This window comes from Syngnathoides biaculeatus, chromosome 2 (assembly GCF_019802595.1).
Source record: "Syngnathoides biaculeatus isolate LvHL_M chromosome 2, ASM1980259v1, whole genome shotgun sequence".
Classification (NCBI taxonomy): Eukaryota; Metazoa; Chordata; class Actinopteri; order Syngnathiformes; family Syngnathidae; genus Syngnathoides; species Syngnathoides biaculeatus.
This window is the reverse complement of record NC_084641.1, coordinates 42,532,716-42,550,847: the sequence shown is the minus strand read 5'-3', so window position 1 is coordinate 42,550,847 and position 18,132 is coordinate 42,532,716. Positions and strand designations below refer to the sequence as shown.

Sequence of the window (18,132 nt, the reverse complement as noted above, 5' to 3'; positions counted from 1 at the left end):
AGGTCTGTGGATGATGCAGTCAACATGGCTCTGCACTTCATTCTTGAACATCTTGAGAGCGAGGGTATCTATGCGAGGATCCTGTTCGTGGACTTCAGCTCTGCGTTTAACACAATGATCCCTGAAGTCCTCTCCAAACTTCTCCAGCTCAGCGTCTTGGCTACCACCTCCCGGTGGATCTACAAATTCCTGACGGGCAGTCAATCTGTACTGTGTACCTCCATCACAGTCTGGTTTGGGGCCGCCACAAAAAAGTACAAACTCAGACTGCAACGGACAATTAAAACCGCTGAACAGATTGCCAGCACCACGCTACCCACTATAGAGGACATGTACGCAACGCGAACTAGGTCGAGAGCAGGCAGGATCCTTCCGGATCCTCCACATCCTGGCCACCAGCTCTTCCAGCTCCTTCTGTCGGGAAAGTGCTACAGATCAATGAAAGTCAAAAGTAGCAGGCATTCAAACTGTTTTTTCCTCTCTCGCAATTAAGTAATTAAATTCTTGATGAGCGAACCTACTATTTTTCTGCCTTGTGCCATGTTAAGACACTCACTCACAATCTTTGCAGAATTGATATTGCACTGGTCTATAATGAGATCAATGAACGTACAGGCAAAGGCACTCTGTACAAGCTTAACACAATGTAAGGACGTTAACACACTTTTCTATATAGATTTTATATCATGCATGTCTTATAAGGAATAGTTCCTATAAACAGAAATGTCTCTTGTTCTTTGTTCTTGTTGCTATGTTGTTCCTTGTTCTTTGTTCTGAATGTTGTAGCCGGGCAGCACCGACTGCCGGAGAAAAATTCCTTGTGTGATTTTACACACTTTGCCATTAAAGCTGATTCTGATTATAGTGGTATATGGTGAAAGAAAAAACTCTATTCCAGCCCGATTATTGGTATGCATCTATCTGTTCAACATTTGTAGAAATTAAGGGAAGGGCATCCCCCCATTCCACTACACTCACTCAGTCTTGATAAGGATATCCTGGTTTTTGGGCTCAAGCACACATTTGCAGATGAGTTCCTGAGTGACAGGGATGGCCACGTTATTGGATACACACAAGTCGGACAGGTAGTCCAGAAATCTGAAAAGACGGGATGAGTAAAGTCACACTCTCGGTTACCAACTCCCCAAACACTGCTACACCGCCACACCATGCATTGCCTACCGGGGCTCACGGTTCTTCCGAACTAGGCTGACGAAAGTCTCCACCTCAGTCTTGGTGATGTGTTTCTCCAGCAGCTTTCGGTTGTTGTGTAGAAGCGCTGTGATGGTGTCCTCTGCAAGAATGTCATAGCCGATCTGACCCTGCATCAGGCCGAACTGCTTGGCGATGTGCTCCTGAAAAAAACAAGAGAAAAAGGTTAAATCCAAAGCAAATGAGCAAATTATCATGCAAATGAGTAGGATGCTGACTTTTTTTTTCCAATCAATAACAGTGGTACCTCAATTTACGAAATTAATCTGCTCCGGAAGTCATTTCCCATGTCCCACACACACAATTTAAAGGGGAAATCCAGTGCTTTGCATGAACAGTGTATCAATAGGTCATGTAATATGTACCTTATTTTGACAATGTGATGTTAAATCCTCTCTCATTTAATAGTGTTTTGAGAATCAACAATGACGAATTTTCAAGGGCGCTGCCATTTTCACGAGTCACATGATCCATTTGGGCGTATGTGACGTGTACCGTGGCGTTCCAAACGCTGGATTACAGGGGACATATTGCATTCAACCTAGCATCCTCTAAATGCCAACAATGAAACATAAAAAAAGTTTTCCTTGGATTAACTATGACCACCTGCACAATGAACGAAAGTATCGTATTTTCCAGAATACAGAGTGCAACCCACTCTCTGCAGCATTTTTTTTTTTTTTTTCACCGTACAATTGCGGAGCCTGACTATTCACTGCAGATATAAAATTAAGAAAATAAGTATTTGAACACCCTGCTATATTGCATGTTCTCCCACTTAGAAATCATGGCTGCTCTGAAATTTTCATCCAAGGTGCATGTCCACTGCGAGAGAGATAATCTAAAAAGAAAAATCCAGAAATCACAATGTATGACGTTTCTGTGATGCTTGTGCCATTTTACTGCCATGTTAAAGTCACTGTTTGGAAACAGGGTATGTAAATAAACATGTACAAAATCTTTTTGCAAGAATATTTAATTTCAGCTCCCTCCAAAGGTTTTCCATTGGGTTTAGGTCTGGAGACTGGCTAGGCCACGCCAGAACCTTGATATTCTTCTTACAGAGGCACTCCTTGGTTTTCCTGGCTGAGTGCTTCGGGTCGTCATGTTGAAAGACCCAGGCATGACCCATCTCTAATGCTCTGACTGAGGGAAAGAGGTTGTTCCCCAAAATCTCACAATACATGGCCGTGGTCCACCTCTCCTTAATACAATGCAGTCCTGTCCCACGTGCAGAAAAACACCCCCAAAGCATGATGCTACCACCCCCATGCTTCACAGTAGGGATGGTGTCCTTGTGATGGAACACATCACTCGTTAGCCTCCAACCACGGTTGGTGGAATTATGACCAAAAAGTTCCATTTTGGTCTCATCTGACCACATGGAGACCCCACGAGGTAATATCTTGCATGGGGCTCCACTCTGATTGAGATTGACCATCATGTTTAGCTTCTTCCATTTTCATGTGATTGCTCCAACAGTGGACCTTTTTCACCAAGGTGCTTGGCAATTTCTCGAAGACCTTTCAAGCCGTGTGGAGTTATACTATTTTGTCTCTGGTGTCTTTGGACAGCTCTTTGGTCTTGGCCATGTTACAAGTTTGACTCTTAGTAATTGTATGGGGTGGACAGGTGTCTTTATGCAGCTAACGACCTCACACAGGCGCATCTGATTCAGGATAATACATGGAGTGGAGGTGGACTTTTAAAGGCAGACTAACAGGTCTTTGAATTTCAGAATTCTAGCTAATAGACAGGTGTTGAAGAACTTATTAGCAGCTGTATCACAAAAAATAAATAATAAAAAAAACATACATTGTGATTTCTGGATGTTTCTTTTTAGATTATCTCTCTCACAGTGGACATGCACCTCCGATGAAAATTTCAGACCCTTCCATGATTTCTAAGTGGGAAACTTGCAATATAGCAGGGTGTTCAAATACTTATTTTCTTCACTGTATTCACAGTGTGTACCGGTACGTTGTGAAATTAGATATTCATGCAAAAAGATTTTGTAAAATTCATTATTTTTATCTCTCCTCCTTGTGTTCACTGAAACCACTAAAGTCGTCGTCCTCAGTATCGCAGTTGGCGAGCCCAGAAAGTCTGCGTCACACCATTTCAGTCTCTCGTTTGCTCTCAATGTCATGTTGATCTCGAGTTACCAATATAGTTGTGCTGTTTTCCTTACATAGCAGTCCAGCTTTTCAAAATCAGTTGGTAATGGTTGATTCTTTCACACTGCACCACGTTTTTATGATATGCTGGCATACTTCAGAAAAGGATGAATTTCGCATGTTTTGCGCACACCAAAAACGATTGTCTTCTCTCAAGGGAACTTCATCTTCTTCCACACACACTCGAAGTAGCTTTGTCTTCTTCTACGTATGCAGGAAGTAGATTCTTCTTCTACGACGACATGGATCAATGAAGAAAAATAAATAAATAGAATAAAATCCGACAACATACATTAATACAGTAATGTACCGGGAACCTGCATTGATAGGGTAGAATGCGGCATCCCCAGCAAGACGACATGGACCAATAAACCAAAAAAATAAAATACAATTTTAAAAAATTAAAAAATCCAGCATACTTTAGTAGAATACTGTAGCAGGAAGCCACAATGATCGGGTATAATGCGGCATCCCATGCAAGACAACAAGGACTTATGAAGCAAAAAGAAAAGAAAAAAAAAAGTACCATTTATCCCTACTTTGCGGTTTTTCACTTTTGTGGATGGATCTGGTACCAATTAAGCGTGAAAAACAAGGCATTACTGTACTATATTACGTGATGCGCATTGATACCACACAGATTGATACAAGCCAGGTCCCCATCGCAACATGTGGAACAATGAAGAAAAAATAATAATTTGATTAGTTTTCGGCGCGACATCGACCAACGAGAGCACGAGTGGCAACATCCCTTGTCCCAACCAATTCCTTGCTGTGTGCGGTGTCGTCCACGCTATTGACTGGCTTGCATATGTACTGTATCTTAGTGTTGTGTTTGGAATAACATCAAATTAATTAATTAATTAATAACGTTAAAATACTGTACCACCTCAGCATTGTGTCCCAGCGAAAGATCCGTGACACCAAAGAAATGGTAACGCCACGGGCACTTTTTTCCTTTTATGGATCCAGCGAGAGGAATCACCGCGGGGACCAACTAGGATGTCCTCCAGGGCTCCGCACAGGGCACTTTTCTCCTTGTTGGACCCTGCATTGTTATTCTCCCCCTCGAAGACGAGGATTTTTGGCCAGCAAAATCTGGTTCGAAAATTTTCAAAAATTATACAGCCTCCATACGTACCTCTGTATGGTGCTGCTCGTCGGTATGAGGCGAAAGTGTTTCGTAGATCGAGGGCACATGTTTTTAACATGGATAAAAAAAGTCCTTCTTCAAAGAGAACAGCTATGCGTACTTCTTCAAGGACCGTGTTTTTGATCATCATGTTGTGCAATGCTGTAGGTGAATGAACTTAAAGCCTCTATGAGCCTCTCCTTCACCATATGTGCGTGTGGGTGTGTATGTGTGTGTGTGTGTGTGTGTGTGTGTGTGAGAGAGTGTCTCCCCTGGCTTTCCCAACGACTCTCAGGCAACTGTTGCACCAAATATTAACAAAGGTTTTATTATTAAATATTTAAGTAAATACATGTACTGTTGTAATCTTGGTCTCAAATGTGTAAAGTATATATAATGTTTAAATATTTTAATCATTCTGGTACCCAGATACATATACTGTATATGAAAATTCCCAGGGTGTGTGTGGGTGGGGGAGGGGTCCTACTTCGTGGTTTTTAACTGTGTAAAATGAGGGATTACTGTAATTTCTTTTTTAAATATTTTCAGTTAAAGGTTATGGAAAGTGTTCAAATTACCGATTGCTTGTATTATATAGTTTTTTAAGATGAATACGAATTTAAAATCAAATATGAAGTAAACATTTGCAGGTATCGATTTTCAGCAAAAATTGATCGCACATTGATGAATTCCCTGGAACAACCCGAGCATGCAACGGAAATTCCTGAGAAGAGTCGTGACGTCACACAGAGATAAACAAACATGGCCGCAGTGCAAGATCAATTTGAGAACGACGATGAATTTTCCGATAATTCGAGCAACGAATGTGATTCTGAAGAGTCCCATGAAGATGGTGAAGAATATGAAGTATATAAAGGAGTTAAAAGTTAACAATTTGAAGCGGCTGGCCATGAGGTGCAGATTCAGCACTGGCAGGAGTCAGAACCAAGGAGAAAACATACTTTGTGTTGGAAACACTGACTGGTGTTTTTTTTTATTTGACAAACTGATGAATAGAAAAGGCTTAGCTATCTTAAATGAATATATGACGTTTTCGGTCTTGTTTTAAAATTATGGAAAGCCTCTGTATTTTTTCTGAGCATTCTGACACCAAGTAGCCGGAGTCTAAATTGGTATATTATATATTTGCAAAGAACGTAATATGCTTAAAAAATGTCACGTTAATTTGAGAGCAATAGCTGGTCATAACTTGGTTCACCATAAATATATTTTCATGTGGTAAACTGATGCCAAATCTTGGTATTTCTTCTGAGAGCCATAACCAAACATTGCCCAAAACCGTCCATCCCCATTCTAGTCACAATTTTCCCAAGATGTCATGAGGAAATCTTTATACAGAAGGCTGTAAAGTGGTGTCTTGTGGTTTTGTTTTATCACTAAATGCTCAAAATAGAAATTTAAATGGGGTTGATTGTTCTGAGTACTGGACTGATATGGGTCTTGAAAAGTTTGTGAATGTGAACAGAATTTATTATTATTTTTTTTTTAATATCTAAAGGTGTGCATGTACAAGCTCCATACCCATGGAAACAACATATCATAACATCAGCTGTGGCTACATTTTTCACAACACGAGTAAGAGCTATTTTAAATATTATCCTTTCTCCTCACCAACCCATTTTTTTGCCATTTACATTCAGATTATTCGAAATTAAGAATTATTTATATTATGATTGTTCCTGCTAAAAGCAGCATTTATCCATTCAATGCTTGTTCAAGCATGTTGTGCTTGTTGTTGTAGGCAGAAACAACCGCGTACCGCTTTCAACCTGCAGTGTGTCAAAGATTCGTGACACCTTTCCTAATACAGATGGCCAAGAGTACACAGGATTTAAATGGTCTACATCCTGAATAGTTCTGTGTTGTTTAGGTCTTTTTGTAAATGTCAACCTCTTGTGCAGAAGATGATTCCTGTAATTAATGTGGAAAAGTAAGGTTCAAAGTTTATAAAATGAGAAAAAATATGTACATAAAGCACAGGTTTATGATTATTTTTTTTTGATAAGGTGAAAACAGGTCTGCAAATTAATTTCAATCAGTACTTACTTTGTACTTCGGATGATATCAGATATCGATAAAATCTCCACATGACAATGTGGTAACAAAGGAAAGAGTTTAATTTACTGATTAATTTAAAGTGTTACAAAGACTGTTTTCTCCCACATAAATCTACATGATACCGGTAACTGTTGCAGTTTTTGCTTACTTGACAATCTAGTTTCCCAAGGAAGTATAGGGTTAGGAATTTACATTATTTAGCAGTTTAATACTATTCTGGGAGTGACTAGTTATCATGGGTGTGTCTTTCCTCGACCCGGTACGCACCTGGTCCGATGAGCAGATGTGCCCACCTGCTTCTCGTCTCAGTAATTACGGTATTGATATATTTCCATGCGTGCAATCTGGTCCTTGCCAGATCATTGCACTCATGTCATGTTCCTGCAACTCCATGTCCTTGTCCTTGATGCTCTGTGTACCAAACCCTGCCTCGTTGATGACCCTCCCTGTCCGCCGAGTAATTGTGACAGTGCTGCTTGTTTCGACAGGCTGCCTGTGTACCGTCGTTGGACTGAATAAACACCCTCCCCGAACTGTACCTGGTCTCGTGAGTCGTGCATTTTGGGTCCAGCCTTGTGTTCTGGTCATGACAGAATGATCTGGCCAAGACATGGACCCAGCCGACCCAGATCCGGTGCGCCATGCTCTCCAGGTTCAAGGACGTCGCAATGCTGAACACAAAGACGTTTCCTGACGTTTGCTCGCCAGTTGGAGCAGCAGGGCAACATGTTGCGGCAGGTAATGGCCCGTCTTAGTTCCCTGTTGCGGAATCCTCCCGTTTCTACAAATCAGTCAGCTCGCCAGTCCCCGGCGCGCAGATGGGTGTCTTCTCACGGCTCTCCTGCCTAGACCGTTTCCCAGGGGATTCTGGTAATATCAAGCCATTCATCACGCAGTACGAGCTCCACTTCGAGCTACAGGCAGCTGCTTTTTCCTCTGACAGAGCCAAGATCGCTTTCGTCATTTCCCACTTGATGGGACGCGAGCGTGGGCGACCGCGGTGCCAGGGATGGGCGCTGTTAACCTGGGCCACGATCGATCCGGTATGGAATTCGTTTGATGAACGCTCATAAGTGTTTGGCACAGTTTTACACGGATGCCCTTCCTGACGCAACCCTCTGCATTTATCTGGGCATGGGACCGGCCTACAGATTCCACTAGCTTGTACCCCCCATAGGGCTGCATAGTCAAATAAAGACAATCAAATAAAAAAAGTCAACACGCAAGGTACACAATTCACATTCTACCGAGGCTAAGTTAAAGTAAGGGTCTGAACACATATGAAGATAGAAGAAAAAGAGATAAAAGAGATTCAAACCACAATGTCCCTGCCGTGTTTCACACGCCACGAGTGGAGGAAGTTGTAGTTGAGGCTTTTGTCCACGTGTCCAGGGTCCTCTAAGTCCTTGCGGTACTCGTTGTAGTCTTACAATTTGTATTCCAATGTCGGCCTCGCTATCGTTAGCTCGTCGCTAGCGTTAGGTCGTCACTAGCGTTAGCTAATGATATAAAAAAAACAAGACTGGATGGCTCATTGGCCACCAAAACTGAAGTCGCCATCCATTATTACCAGTTTTGTGGCTGTGAGAAAACATTCCACAGGTAAGTTACATTTACAAACTTTAACAGTGTCAACTGTTAAAGTTTGTTTGAAAAGGGTTTTTTATTTTCTGATGAGTTTAATTCACTTGAACAAAGTTTTGTTTACGGTTGTTGTTGTTCAGTGTTCGACAAGTGGTCCGACAAGCTCTGACTGACCGCTGGCTAGGCACCTTTAATGCCATCTATTTTGTCTGCATTTGAACATGTGTTCTATCAAACTGGCTCAGATTGATAACCTTTGAAGCTCGTATTCTTCAACCGTCTTCATGGGATACTTCAGAATCATGTTCATCACTTGAATTATCGGAAAATTCATCGTCGTTCCCACATTAGAGTCGAACGGCAGCCATGTTTCCGGTGAATTCAGCAATGTGCAATCAATTTTTGCCAATCAAAAAATACAAATCCTTCATAACGGATCTTAGATACAATTCAGCATAAAAAAATGTATAATATAAGGAAATGGTGCTCTGAAGACTTTACATACCCTTTAACATAAGATCTCTCAGTTTGGAAAAATTCACCCCCTTCATTTGCACAAACCTGACCCACTGTCTTCTGAGGCTTGGATCTTGGGGAAAATAATGCAAAATGCAACCAGAATAATTTGAATAACTACAAAACTGAACCACACACCTTTTCACCATTGTTACAGATTGACTTTAACTTAAAATCACAGAGGAATTCTTGAAACAAAGCAATGCTGCGAGTCATAATCCATCCCAAAACGTGATGAGGGGACGTTCGCTGTACAAATTGAGTCCAGTAGAACAAAATGGAGTCATGAGAGTAGGTGGAAGGCTAAGCCGAGCTGCAATGCCCTTAAGATTCTAAGCAACAAGCTATTTTGCCAAAGAGTTCGCACATTACACAACCTCTATTGAGACATGTCCAGTCACTCACATTTGAAAAATATACGGGTGTGGTCAGTCATGCCCGCAGATATAAAGTTATGAGTGTGGACCACTAGTCATGCCCGCAGATATAAAGTTATGGGTGTGGTCCACTAGTCATGCCCGCAGATATAAAGTTGCGGGTGTGATTAGGAATGGAATCTCAACACCTTCAAATAACTGACTGAGTTGTTATACCTGAATATGTAGTTGTTACCTAATACGATCATTATTTATTGACACTTCACAGACTGAGACAGACATTTTTAAAGAGGCCAATATATATTCAATTTCAAAACTAAATATTCATATAATCAATTTTGTTACCCACATTTATGAAATAAACACAGAAATTAATGTCAAGACCAAAGTTCCTTTTAATTTTTTACCTGTCTGAGCAAACACACTAAGCCCTTGAGCGCTCCCTTTGACCACTGTGGGCAACATCAGACGTATGCACTGTGGTCAGATCAGTGTCATCCATTGAAGTTACATGGCTCATTGAAAAGATTCAGATTACAGCATTTACATTCCCATCAGAACATTTTTATGAACAATTTTGTGTTTTTGCAAAATTACAATGAGAACGTCAACAAACAAAAAATATATTACTACCTAAACTAAGCCATCTATGAACTATAAATTTGAAAGGTCGCTTCAAACTTTGTTTTTTTTTTTAACCCACAATGATACCCCCCTGTTTTCCTTGGTGTAAAACTGAATTATTGCTTGCAGAATATCTTTAGCAATGCATGTTTAAAGTTGAATGATGCTCCCAAACAGTTTAAAGTTATGTTGCCTCCGATATTTAAATTACAGAATTAGCTTTTTGTGCACTGTATTATGCTTTTATCTTCGCTCAGGCTGTGCTGAGGTAGAATTTTAAAATTATATACCATCTCATACTGTACTTTCTACTTTGGCTTCAGACCAGACGTTTCTCAGAAAATCTCGTCCAATTTCCCAATTTTCTTCTATTATTCACATACCCTGACATTCATGAAAGCAACAGCACTTTTTTTTTTTACTAACTAAAGCACTGGTGGGTGGGCAGTGTTTGTAATTATGAGTGTACCCATTTAAGAGCCAGAGAAGGGCAGTGTCAGGTAAACAAAGAAGTAGAAGTAGGCTGAGCAGCAGCTTGTCAGAGACCGTGTGCTTCGGTGATAAAAAAAAAAAAGTGGTTTGGCTGTGGTTGAGTGCGCTGGATCGGTTTTCATGTGCGCTGAGAATGTGCAACAAGTGCACAATTGCATTGGTCAAGACAACACAAAATAAGCGACATCTTTCAATACCTATGTATTTCTACTCATAACGAATTTTATGTGCGTGATTTTTCGTGCTTGACTGTGCAGATTTGCGAGTCAGATGATGCAATCATGCCCGTCAAATCACAGTGACTGCATGTCAATGATATGCTCATGCTGAACAGAATCATGTTGGCTAAAGTAATGAACAGTAAATAACATGAGAAATTCCAGATAACTGGGGCAAATGTTGAAAATGTTGAAAATTCTTGTCCAAATGCACCACTTGTAAATCACTTGCTGGAAAGGATGGAAAACAATAGATGGCTGATTTACCAAAATCAAGGGTTTTACCCGACGATCCCCCTTTTACAAGAGTTGGCATTGACTTTTGGCCCATTCATGGTAAGAAAAGAAAGAAGTCAAATCAACAAGTATGGTGTGATCTTTCCATGCCTCACCTTACAAGCCATGCGCATAGAGATTGCTTCTTCACTTGACACTGATGCTTGCTTGAATGCAGTCAGGAGATTTATCACCAGAAAAAGACAAGTCAAACTTCAACTTCAAGTCAGCTGACGAGTTGAAGAAAGCAATCAAAGAATGGAACATCAGCAAGCTCAGAAAGGAATTGCAACAAAGGGATGTCCAATGGAAGTTGGAAGCAACTGATCTGTTCAATTCAGAAGATTCTAGATGTCAGAACAAGAGAACAATTTATGGAGGAGGAAAGTCTTCACACCTTGTTCTGTTCTGAAGTTAATAAATGGCAGACCTATCACATGGCGTCTTCTGATCATAAAGATTTGGAGGGCTTGACACCTAAACATTTGCTGTTGCTCAAGGTCAAGCCAGAGTTGCCTGCATGAGTATTCTGTAAGGACAATCAGTATACTAATCGCAGATGAAAGCAAGTACAGTATCTTGTTGACGTCTTCTGGAAACGGTACAAAAGAATCTCACACAGCTCCAAGAACGTCAACCATGGTCCACGCCTGGAATAAACGTTTGTGGTGCTGATGTTGTATTTGTTATGGATAATACATCGCCCAGAAATTCCTGGCCACACGTAAGAATTGTCAAAACGTAACCTGACAAGAACGTTTTTATTCGTCAGTTGAAAGTTCGACCAAGACTAACGACCAGTAACGAAATGTCTTCTTTAAGAGACTGAAAATTATTGAACATAGTTTAAAGCCTGTTTTTTCAAAGTTCAACAGGACTACGAAAGAAACATTTTAAATATTTAAACTCTGATGTATATATACACTTATTAAGTTGTGTTTGAATAATTGTATCAAGAACATTGATAGCATTTAGGGGCCGGTAATGTAAGAGCCTTATTGTAATTTCTGTTTGTTTTCAAATATTTTTTTAGTTAAAATAATTCGTGGCTAATAACAGTGAAATATTTCAGCAAAGATTTAATTATGTAGGATGTATTATTCACTAATTGTTATATATACAGTGAAGAAAATAAGTATTTGAACATCCTGCTGTATTGCAAGTTCTTCCACTGAGAAATCATGGAGGGATCTAAAATTTTCATCGTAGGTGCATGTCCACTGTGAGAGATCATCTAAAAAGAAACATCCAGAAATCACTATGGAAATCACTATGTATTATTTTTTTAACGATGTATTTGTGTGATACAGCTGCAAATAAGTATTTGACCACCAGTCTATCAACTAGAATTCTGACCCTCAAAGATGTGTTAGTCCGCGTTTAAAACCACCTCCACCTCCACTCAATGCATTATCCTGAATCAGGTGCACCTGTGTGAGGTCGTTAGCTGCATAAAGACACCTGTCCACCCCATACAATAAGTAAGACTCAAACTTGTAACATGACCAAACCCAAAGAGCTGTCCAAAGACAGCAGAGACAAAATTGTACAACTCCACAAGGCTGGAAAGGGCTACGCAGATTTTGCCCTCCAAGCAGCTTGGTGAAAAAAGCTCCACTGTTGGAGCAAACATTAGAAAATGGAAGAAGCTAAACATGACGGTCAATCTCAATTAGAGTGGAGCCCAATGCAAGATATCACCTTGTGGGGTCTCAGTGATCCTGAGAAAGGTGAGGAATCAGCCCAGGACTACACAACAGGACTTGGTCAATGACCTGAAAAGAGCTTAGCCCAGCACTACACGACCACCGTTTCCAAGGTGACTGTTGGCAATACACTAAGATGTCATGGTTTGAAATCATGCATGGCACGGAAGGTTCCTCTGCTTAAACTGGCACGTCAAGCCCCATCTTAAGTTTAGCAATGACCATTTGGATAATACAGAGGAGTCATGGGAGTGTTTGGTGGAAGACGAATGATGAGTTCCATCGCAAGAATACCATCCTACCGCGAAGCATGGGGGTGGTAGCATCATGCTTTGAGGGTGTTTTTCTGCACACGGTAATGGACGACTGCACTGTATTAAGGAGAGGATGACCCCGGCCATGTATTGTGAGATTTGGGGGAACAACCTCTTTCCTTCACTCAGAGCATTGGAGATGGGTCGTGGCTGGGTCTTTCAACATGACCATGACCCGAAGCACACAGCCAGGAAAACGAAGGAGTAGCTCCATAAGAAGCATATCAAGGTTCTGGCGTGGCCTAGCCAGTCTCCAGACCCAAACCCAATAGAAAATCTGTGGAGGGAGCTGAAACTCTGTGTTTCTCAGCGACAGCCCAGAAACCTGTCTGATCTAGAGAAGATCTGTGTGGAGGAGTGGGCCAAAAACCCTCCTGCAGTGTGTGCAAACCATGTGAACAATCACAGGAAACGTCTGTTATAGCAAACAAAGGCTACTGTACCAAATATTAACATTGGTTTTCTCAGGTGTTCAAATACTTACTTGCAGCTGTACCACACAAATAAATAATTAAAAAAAAATCATACATTGTGATTTCTGGATTTTTTTTTAGATGATCTCTCTCACAGTGGACATGCACCTACGATGAAAATTTCAGAACCCATCATGATTTCTAAGTAGGAGAACTTGCAATATAGTGTAGGGTGTTCAAATACTTATTTTCTTCACAGTATACTGTGGATTATGAGCATTTTGCATTCTGTGGTTGTCAAAATGTGCATTTGAGGTTTGCAATAGAGTTGATGTCTTGTGGTGACTTAACAGGGAGAAGAATGCAGGTGGGACATGCATTGGAAATACAGGTATTAAAAATGCTGTCTTCAAAGACACAGCAGAAAATACCTTACAGACTACATTCATATACAGATTACTGCATGTGGAAGATGGAGCTCACACATCATCAAATACCAATAAATAAATGACCTGGTTTTTGCGGTAGTCCTCCTGAGAATGTCGTAGGATGCGGTAGCAGAGTCGAAACATGTATTGGTAGGGAGAGTTCTTCTGGTCAGCCAGCTCCTCCAGACGTAGCAGTGGGCCCTCCCCCCCACTGCGGTCCTTGAAAGGCACCTTGAGGATGCCAAAGATCTGACGTACATGAAATATCTCATAATTATGATAATCAGAGGTGAAAAGAACATTAAAAATATGAATTCATAATAACCACCATTATTGGCTTGGCGGGTTTTTGTTATTTTCGAGCCTGTGTGACATCTTCAGAATTAAATGGAAACATACCAAATGTAATGCAAATGTAATTCAAAACAAATTAGTTATTTATTATTTTTATTATTATTGTTATTATTAAGTATTTTAATTCCAAAAAGAAAACAGCATGTGCAGCAATATTGGATGGATACACTCATAACCATGGGAATGACAACATGAGTGGATAAGGTCGAGTGTATTTTAAGAAAAAATGTGAAAAAAATGTGTTGGTGGTCAGCGGTTCTCAGGACACGGGGGATGTTCATGTAAGGTTTGCTTAAAGGGGAATTCCGGTGGTTTGGATTCACAATGTATCCAATAGGTCATGCCATCTGTACTGTATCTTGAAAATGTGATGTTAATCCTCTCTCATTTAATGGTGTTTTGAAAAGATTTTTTATCGGCAATTATGAATTTTCACAGGGCCCGCCATTTTGGCGAGTCAGGTGACCTACGTGCGCGGATGTGACGTATTAGATACAGCAACAAAGGCTCGCTTACGTTGGGAAAAAATTATGCCCAGCGCTAATTTCTCTGATAAATTCTCATCTGATAAAGAAAAGCAGTATCTGTTGCTCAGGAAGACGGAGGAATGCGTCCATATAGATTTGAAGCTGTGGCTGTAAATAATGTTGAATATTTGGATTGTTCTTTGGATGAGAATGACGCAAGTCTGACTACGCGGAGGTCGCCGCGCGGGACAAACCCATCAGTGCAAGGTAGGCCTTATATTGTGGGAAAGGCTGTTTTAGCCAACAGGGTGGCCGGTGTCCAAGTGATAATGAAATGATCTTTGGCTTGGTAGAAGTTAATACTGCCTCACAACAGTGGCACAGTAGCTCAGCTGGCAAAGCGTTGGCCTTACAGTTGTGAGGACCCGGGTTTGATTTTTGTGGAGGTTTTTTTTTTTTTTTTTGTGGAGTTTTGTCTGTGTGCGTGTGTGTGTGTGTAGAAAATTGTGGAGTTTGCATGTCCTCCCTGTGCCTGTGTAGGTTTTCTCCGGGCACTCCGGTTTCCGGTCCTAAAATGATTCTTTTTCTTCATGGGCAGAACTTGCCAGTGAATTTTCTGCGGATTATTCCTGTCCGAATTATGGAAAAATTTCGCGATACAGCAAGCTGTTTTATCGTGCACGATCGTGGTGGCACCGCATGTGAAGGCACCACAAACCGGCGATGATTTCTTTGTTGCCGCACTTAATACGTCACATCCGCGCACAAAGGTCATGTGACTCGCCAAAATGGCGGCGCCCCTGAAAATTCGTAATTGCCAATAAAAATCTTCTCAAAACACCATTAAATGATAGAGAATTAACATCACATTTTCAAGATACAGTACATATGACATGACATGTTGGATACATTGTTAATCCAAACCACCGGAATTCCCTTTTAAGGTATGTTTAGATACAGTGGTACCTCTACTTATGAAATTAATGCTTTCCGGAAGTCGTTTTATAACGTGAATTTTTCACAAGTAAAACCACATTTTACATGTAAATAGCCAAACCCATTCCAAGCCACTTGACACCCCCCCCACACACACAGGGACACACACACGGCCAAGAAAAAGCATTCAAAGTACATAATGTGAAAACTAAAAATTATGTTCATTTGTCTTTGTCGTTGGGTGACTGTGAAGAGAAGGGTGAGTAACAAACAGAAGGCATTTCAAAGTTCCACTTGTATATATGGTCCATCAGAAATTCTCTGTGAGATTATATTCTTAACCTGCTTGAGGATGTTCTGCTCTCTCATCAGCTTCTGCCTCTCACGGTTGGCTTTGGTCATGGTGACGTCCAACACTGGTTGGCCACTGTTGATGGTGTCTGCCACAAAGAAGACTACATCCTCCAGCAGCTTGACGGCAAAGCTGTCAAAGGAGAAGGTGATTGCATAGACAGGCATTTCCTAAGGCATCCATACATCTCATCTCACCGGCGGTCGTTCTGGCTGATGTAACCGAAACTGAACTGATCCACTACGGTGCTCAACATGGCACTCGCATCGTTGGCAAAATCTAGATCCCGAATCTCCATCACGGGAACAGAGACGATGGCAAAGGCTTCCTTGTCCTCTTTGGTGGGACACGTTCCTAACTGAAAGTAGGACAACATTAACCATCTATGTCAGGGATGGGAAAACATTTGTATAATTACAGTCTCTCAGAGACAAACATTGAGGCACAAATCTAAGAAAAGAACTAATGCATTTGTTCCCATTTTTCTTCTTCTGTTTAACAAGTAAGGATATAGGTGCAAAACTGAAAAACAATCCAGATTATTATATTTCTTCCCCTGCTTTTTCTTCATTTATTAGGTGAACAGTGAGATGAAAAATTGTTCAAAAAAACAAATTTTGCTACTTTTTCAAATGTGGTGACGCAAACATCTTTTGTCCTTGAACCTGCTCAGCTGTCAATCAAATAGAGACAGACCAACCATGAGTCTTATGGGTCTCTCCTCATCAACATCAATGGGGACGTTGGTGCTCTGGATCCATGTGTTGGTGCAGAGGTGCCTCAAGCGGACAAATGAGTTCCTGGAAGACACCCATTTTACAGTCTCCTATTAACATTGAAAGTGCTGCTGTTTTGCTGTGAAAGTCTCGCAGGAACCAGTGTGTACCGCGGAACAAAAGAATCAGTCTTCTGCAGCGTAGTGGGGTCCAACTCAAAGAGGGAGGCAATGTCGTTGCCCTGCGCCATGGCCACCAGCTTGTACTTGATCCTTTCACCATGTGAACGCTTGCTGCTGCGACTGTCTTTCATCTGCACATTGGTGAAACATCAGTCTAATGGTCCTTCAAAAGTCCCTTCTGTCATAAACTCACCAAGGAGGAAATCTCTACACCGTCCCCTCGGTAACCAGGATTCTCCTGCAAGAACAACAGAAAAAAAATCTATATTAATATTGTTCGAGTTTTTGTTGACCTAAAACCATTTAATCAAATCAAGTACTTATCTCAAATACAATGTGTGCAAACATATAGACTTCAAGCGCAAAGACAGCTATAAGACATTTAATTTTTTTTTTTTAAATAGCAGCCCCCACCATCTTTCCTTCATAGCATTTACAAACTGGTCAAATCAAACACCGCTGCAAAACCCCCATAGCCCATGCATTACAAGTTTAAAACATTTTTTTTGCCAGGGTAAATATCACCGGCATTCTAGAATTTCCACAAAAGGCGTTACTTCCGCTGCAGCAATAAGAAACACATTCCGGGTCATGTGACAACAAAAACCGAGTCTCCCATGAAAGCAACCCTTTATTTACATATGTATCCCTTTCCCGATTTGTTGCTCATTTCGGGATTCTTTGTTCCAAAGTCATGGAGAATTTCGACAAAATGGATGAATTAATCTTGGTCTCACCAATTGGGAAACGCAGACGTTGGCAGCCATAGAATTCCACCCGTTTTAACGATAGACAAGCTCGACCTAGCGAGGATAGTCACTTGTCGACACAACAATGAATCGTGTGCAGGCGAAATCTTGACCAATAAAGCAAACAAAAGATAAAGTGGCGCAGGATGTGAGAATGTTATTGAATCGCAACACAACAAAACTCCAGTGTGGTCGGGCAGAAGTTGTGAACATATACAAACAATGAGAGAGGGATTTTGTTGTGTGCGGGTGAAACCTTGACCGAAAAGGCAGCAGCTTTAGTTGACAAAAGGTAAAGTGGAGCAGGATCCGAGAATTTTATTGACTCTAAATAAAAGTCAAACGTCGCATGTTTGAAGTTGCAGACGTATGCAAACAACAGGAGCGGGATCTCATGATCAAGTATAGTGTGCTAAGGGAAGACATGACAAAGGTTCCAGTTTGCCAGGCAAAGTTCCCCAGCATCTTCTGTAAGTATAGTATTTTGTTATGAGCTCTTTCTACAATTCAATTATTATTCAGTTATTGATTTCTTATTGCTAATACCACTATGCTCTTCTTATGAAAGTAAGGCATTGTGAAATCATCGCGATATGAGCGATGATTTCCATCCTCCCAACAAATATTTCACCAGTGTAAAAAAAAATCATTAGCATTTTTGTATCTTGTTGCTCAAAAAATGTCATTACTGTGTATACTATTATTAATAATAGTCGGAATAGTCCTGAAAATCGTGACGGAGCTCGGAATACAACACAAAAGAATGTGAGAAAGGAGGCTGTGAGAACTTGCATCAAATTTTTACATTTTCCGGTCGGAAATATCTAC

The 18,132-nt window shown here is 40.8% G+C and overlaps 1 protein-coding gene across 16 annotated transcripts in view; it reads right to left on the bottom strand.

Annotated features, from left to right (window-relative positions):
- The window catches only part of itpr3 (inositol 1,4,5-trisphosphate receptor, type 3), a 285,052-nt gene that overhangs the window by 174,041 nt on the left and 92,879 nt on the right, over positions 1-18,132 (bottom strand). For all 16 annotated transcript variants that reach the window (XR_009792909.1, XR_009792910.1, XM_061806443.1 and 13 more), the window contains 8 exons: positions 16,749-16,793; positions 16,544-16,686; positions 16,358-16,457; positions 15,855-16,015; positions 15,648-15,789; positions 13,633-13,797; positions 1,183-1,355; positions 979-1,098 (listed from right to left, as the gene is read on the bottom strand). Coding sequence is in view for 14 of the 16 variants with exons in the window: in XM_061806443.1 (XP_061662427.1) it covers positions 979-1,098; positions 1,183-1,355; positions 13,633-13,797; positions 15,648-15,789; positions 15,855-16,015; positions 16,358-16,457; positions 16,544-16,686; positions 16,749-16,793 (1,049 nt within the window). In the remaining 2 variants the exon portion in view is untranslated. The remainder of the gene's footprint in view (positions 1-978; positions 1,099-1,182; positions 1,356-13,632; positions 13,798-15,647; positions 15,790-15,854; positions 16,016-16,357; positions 16,458-16,543; positions 16,687-16,748; positions 16,794-18,132) is intronic.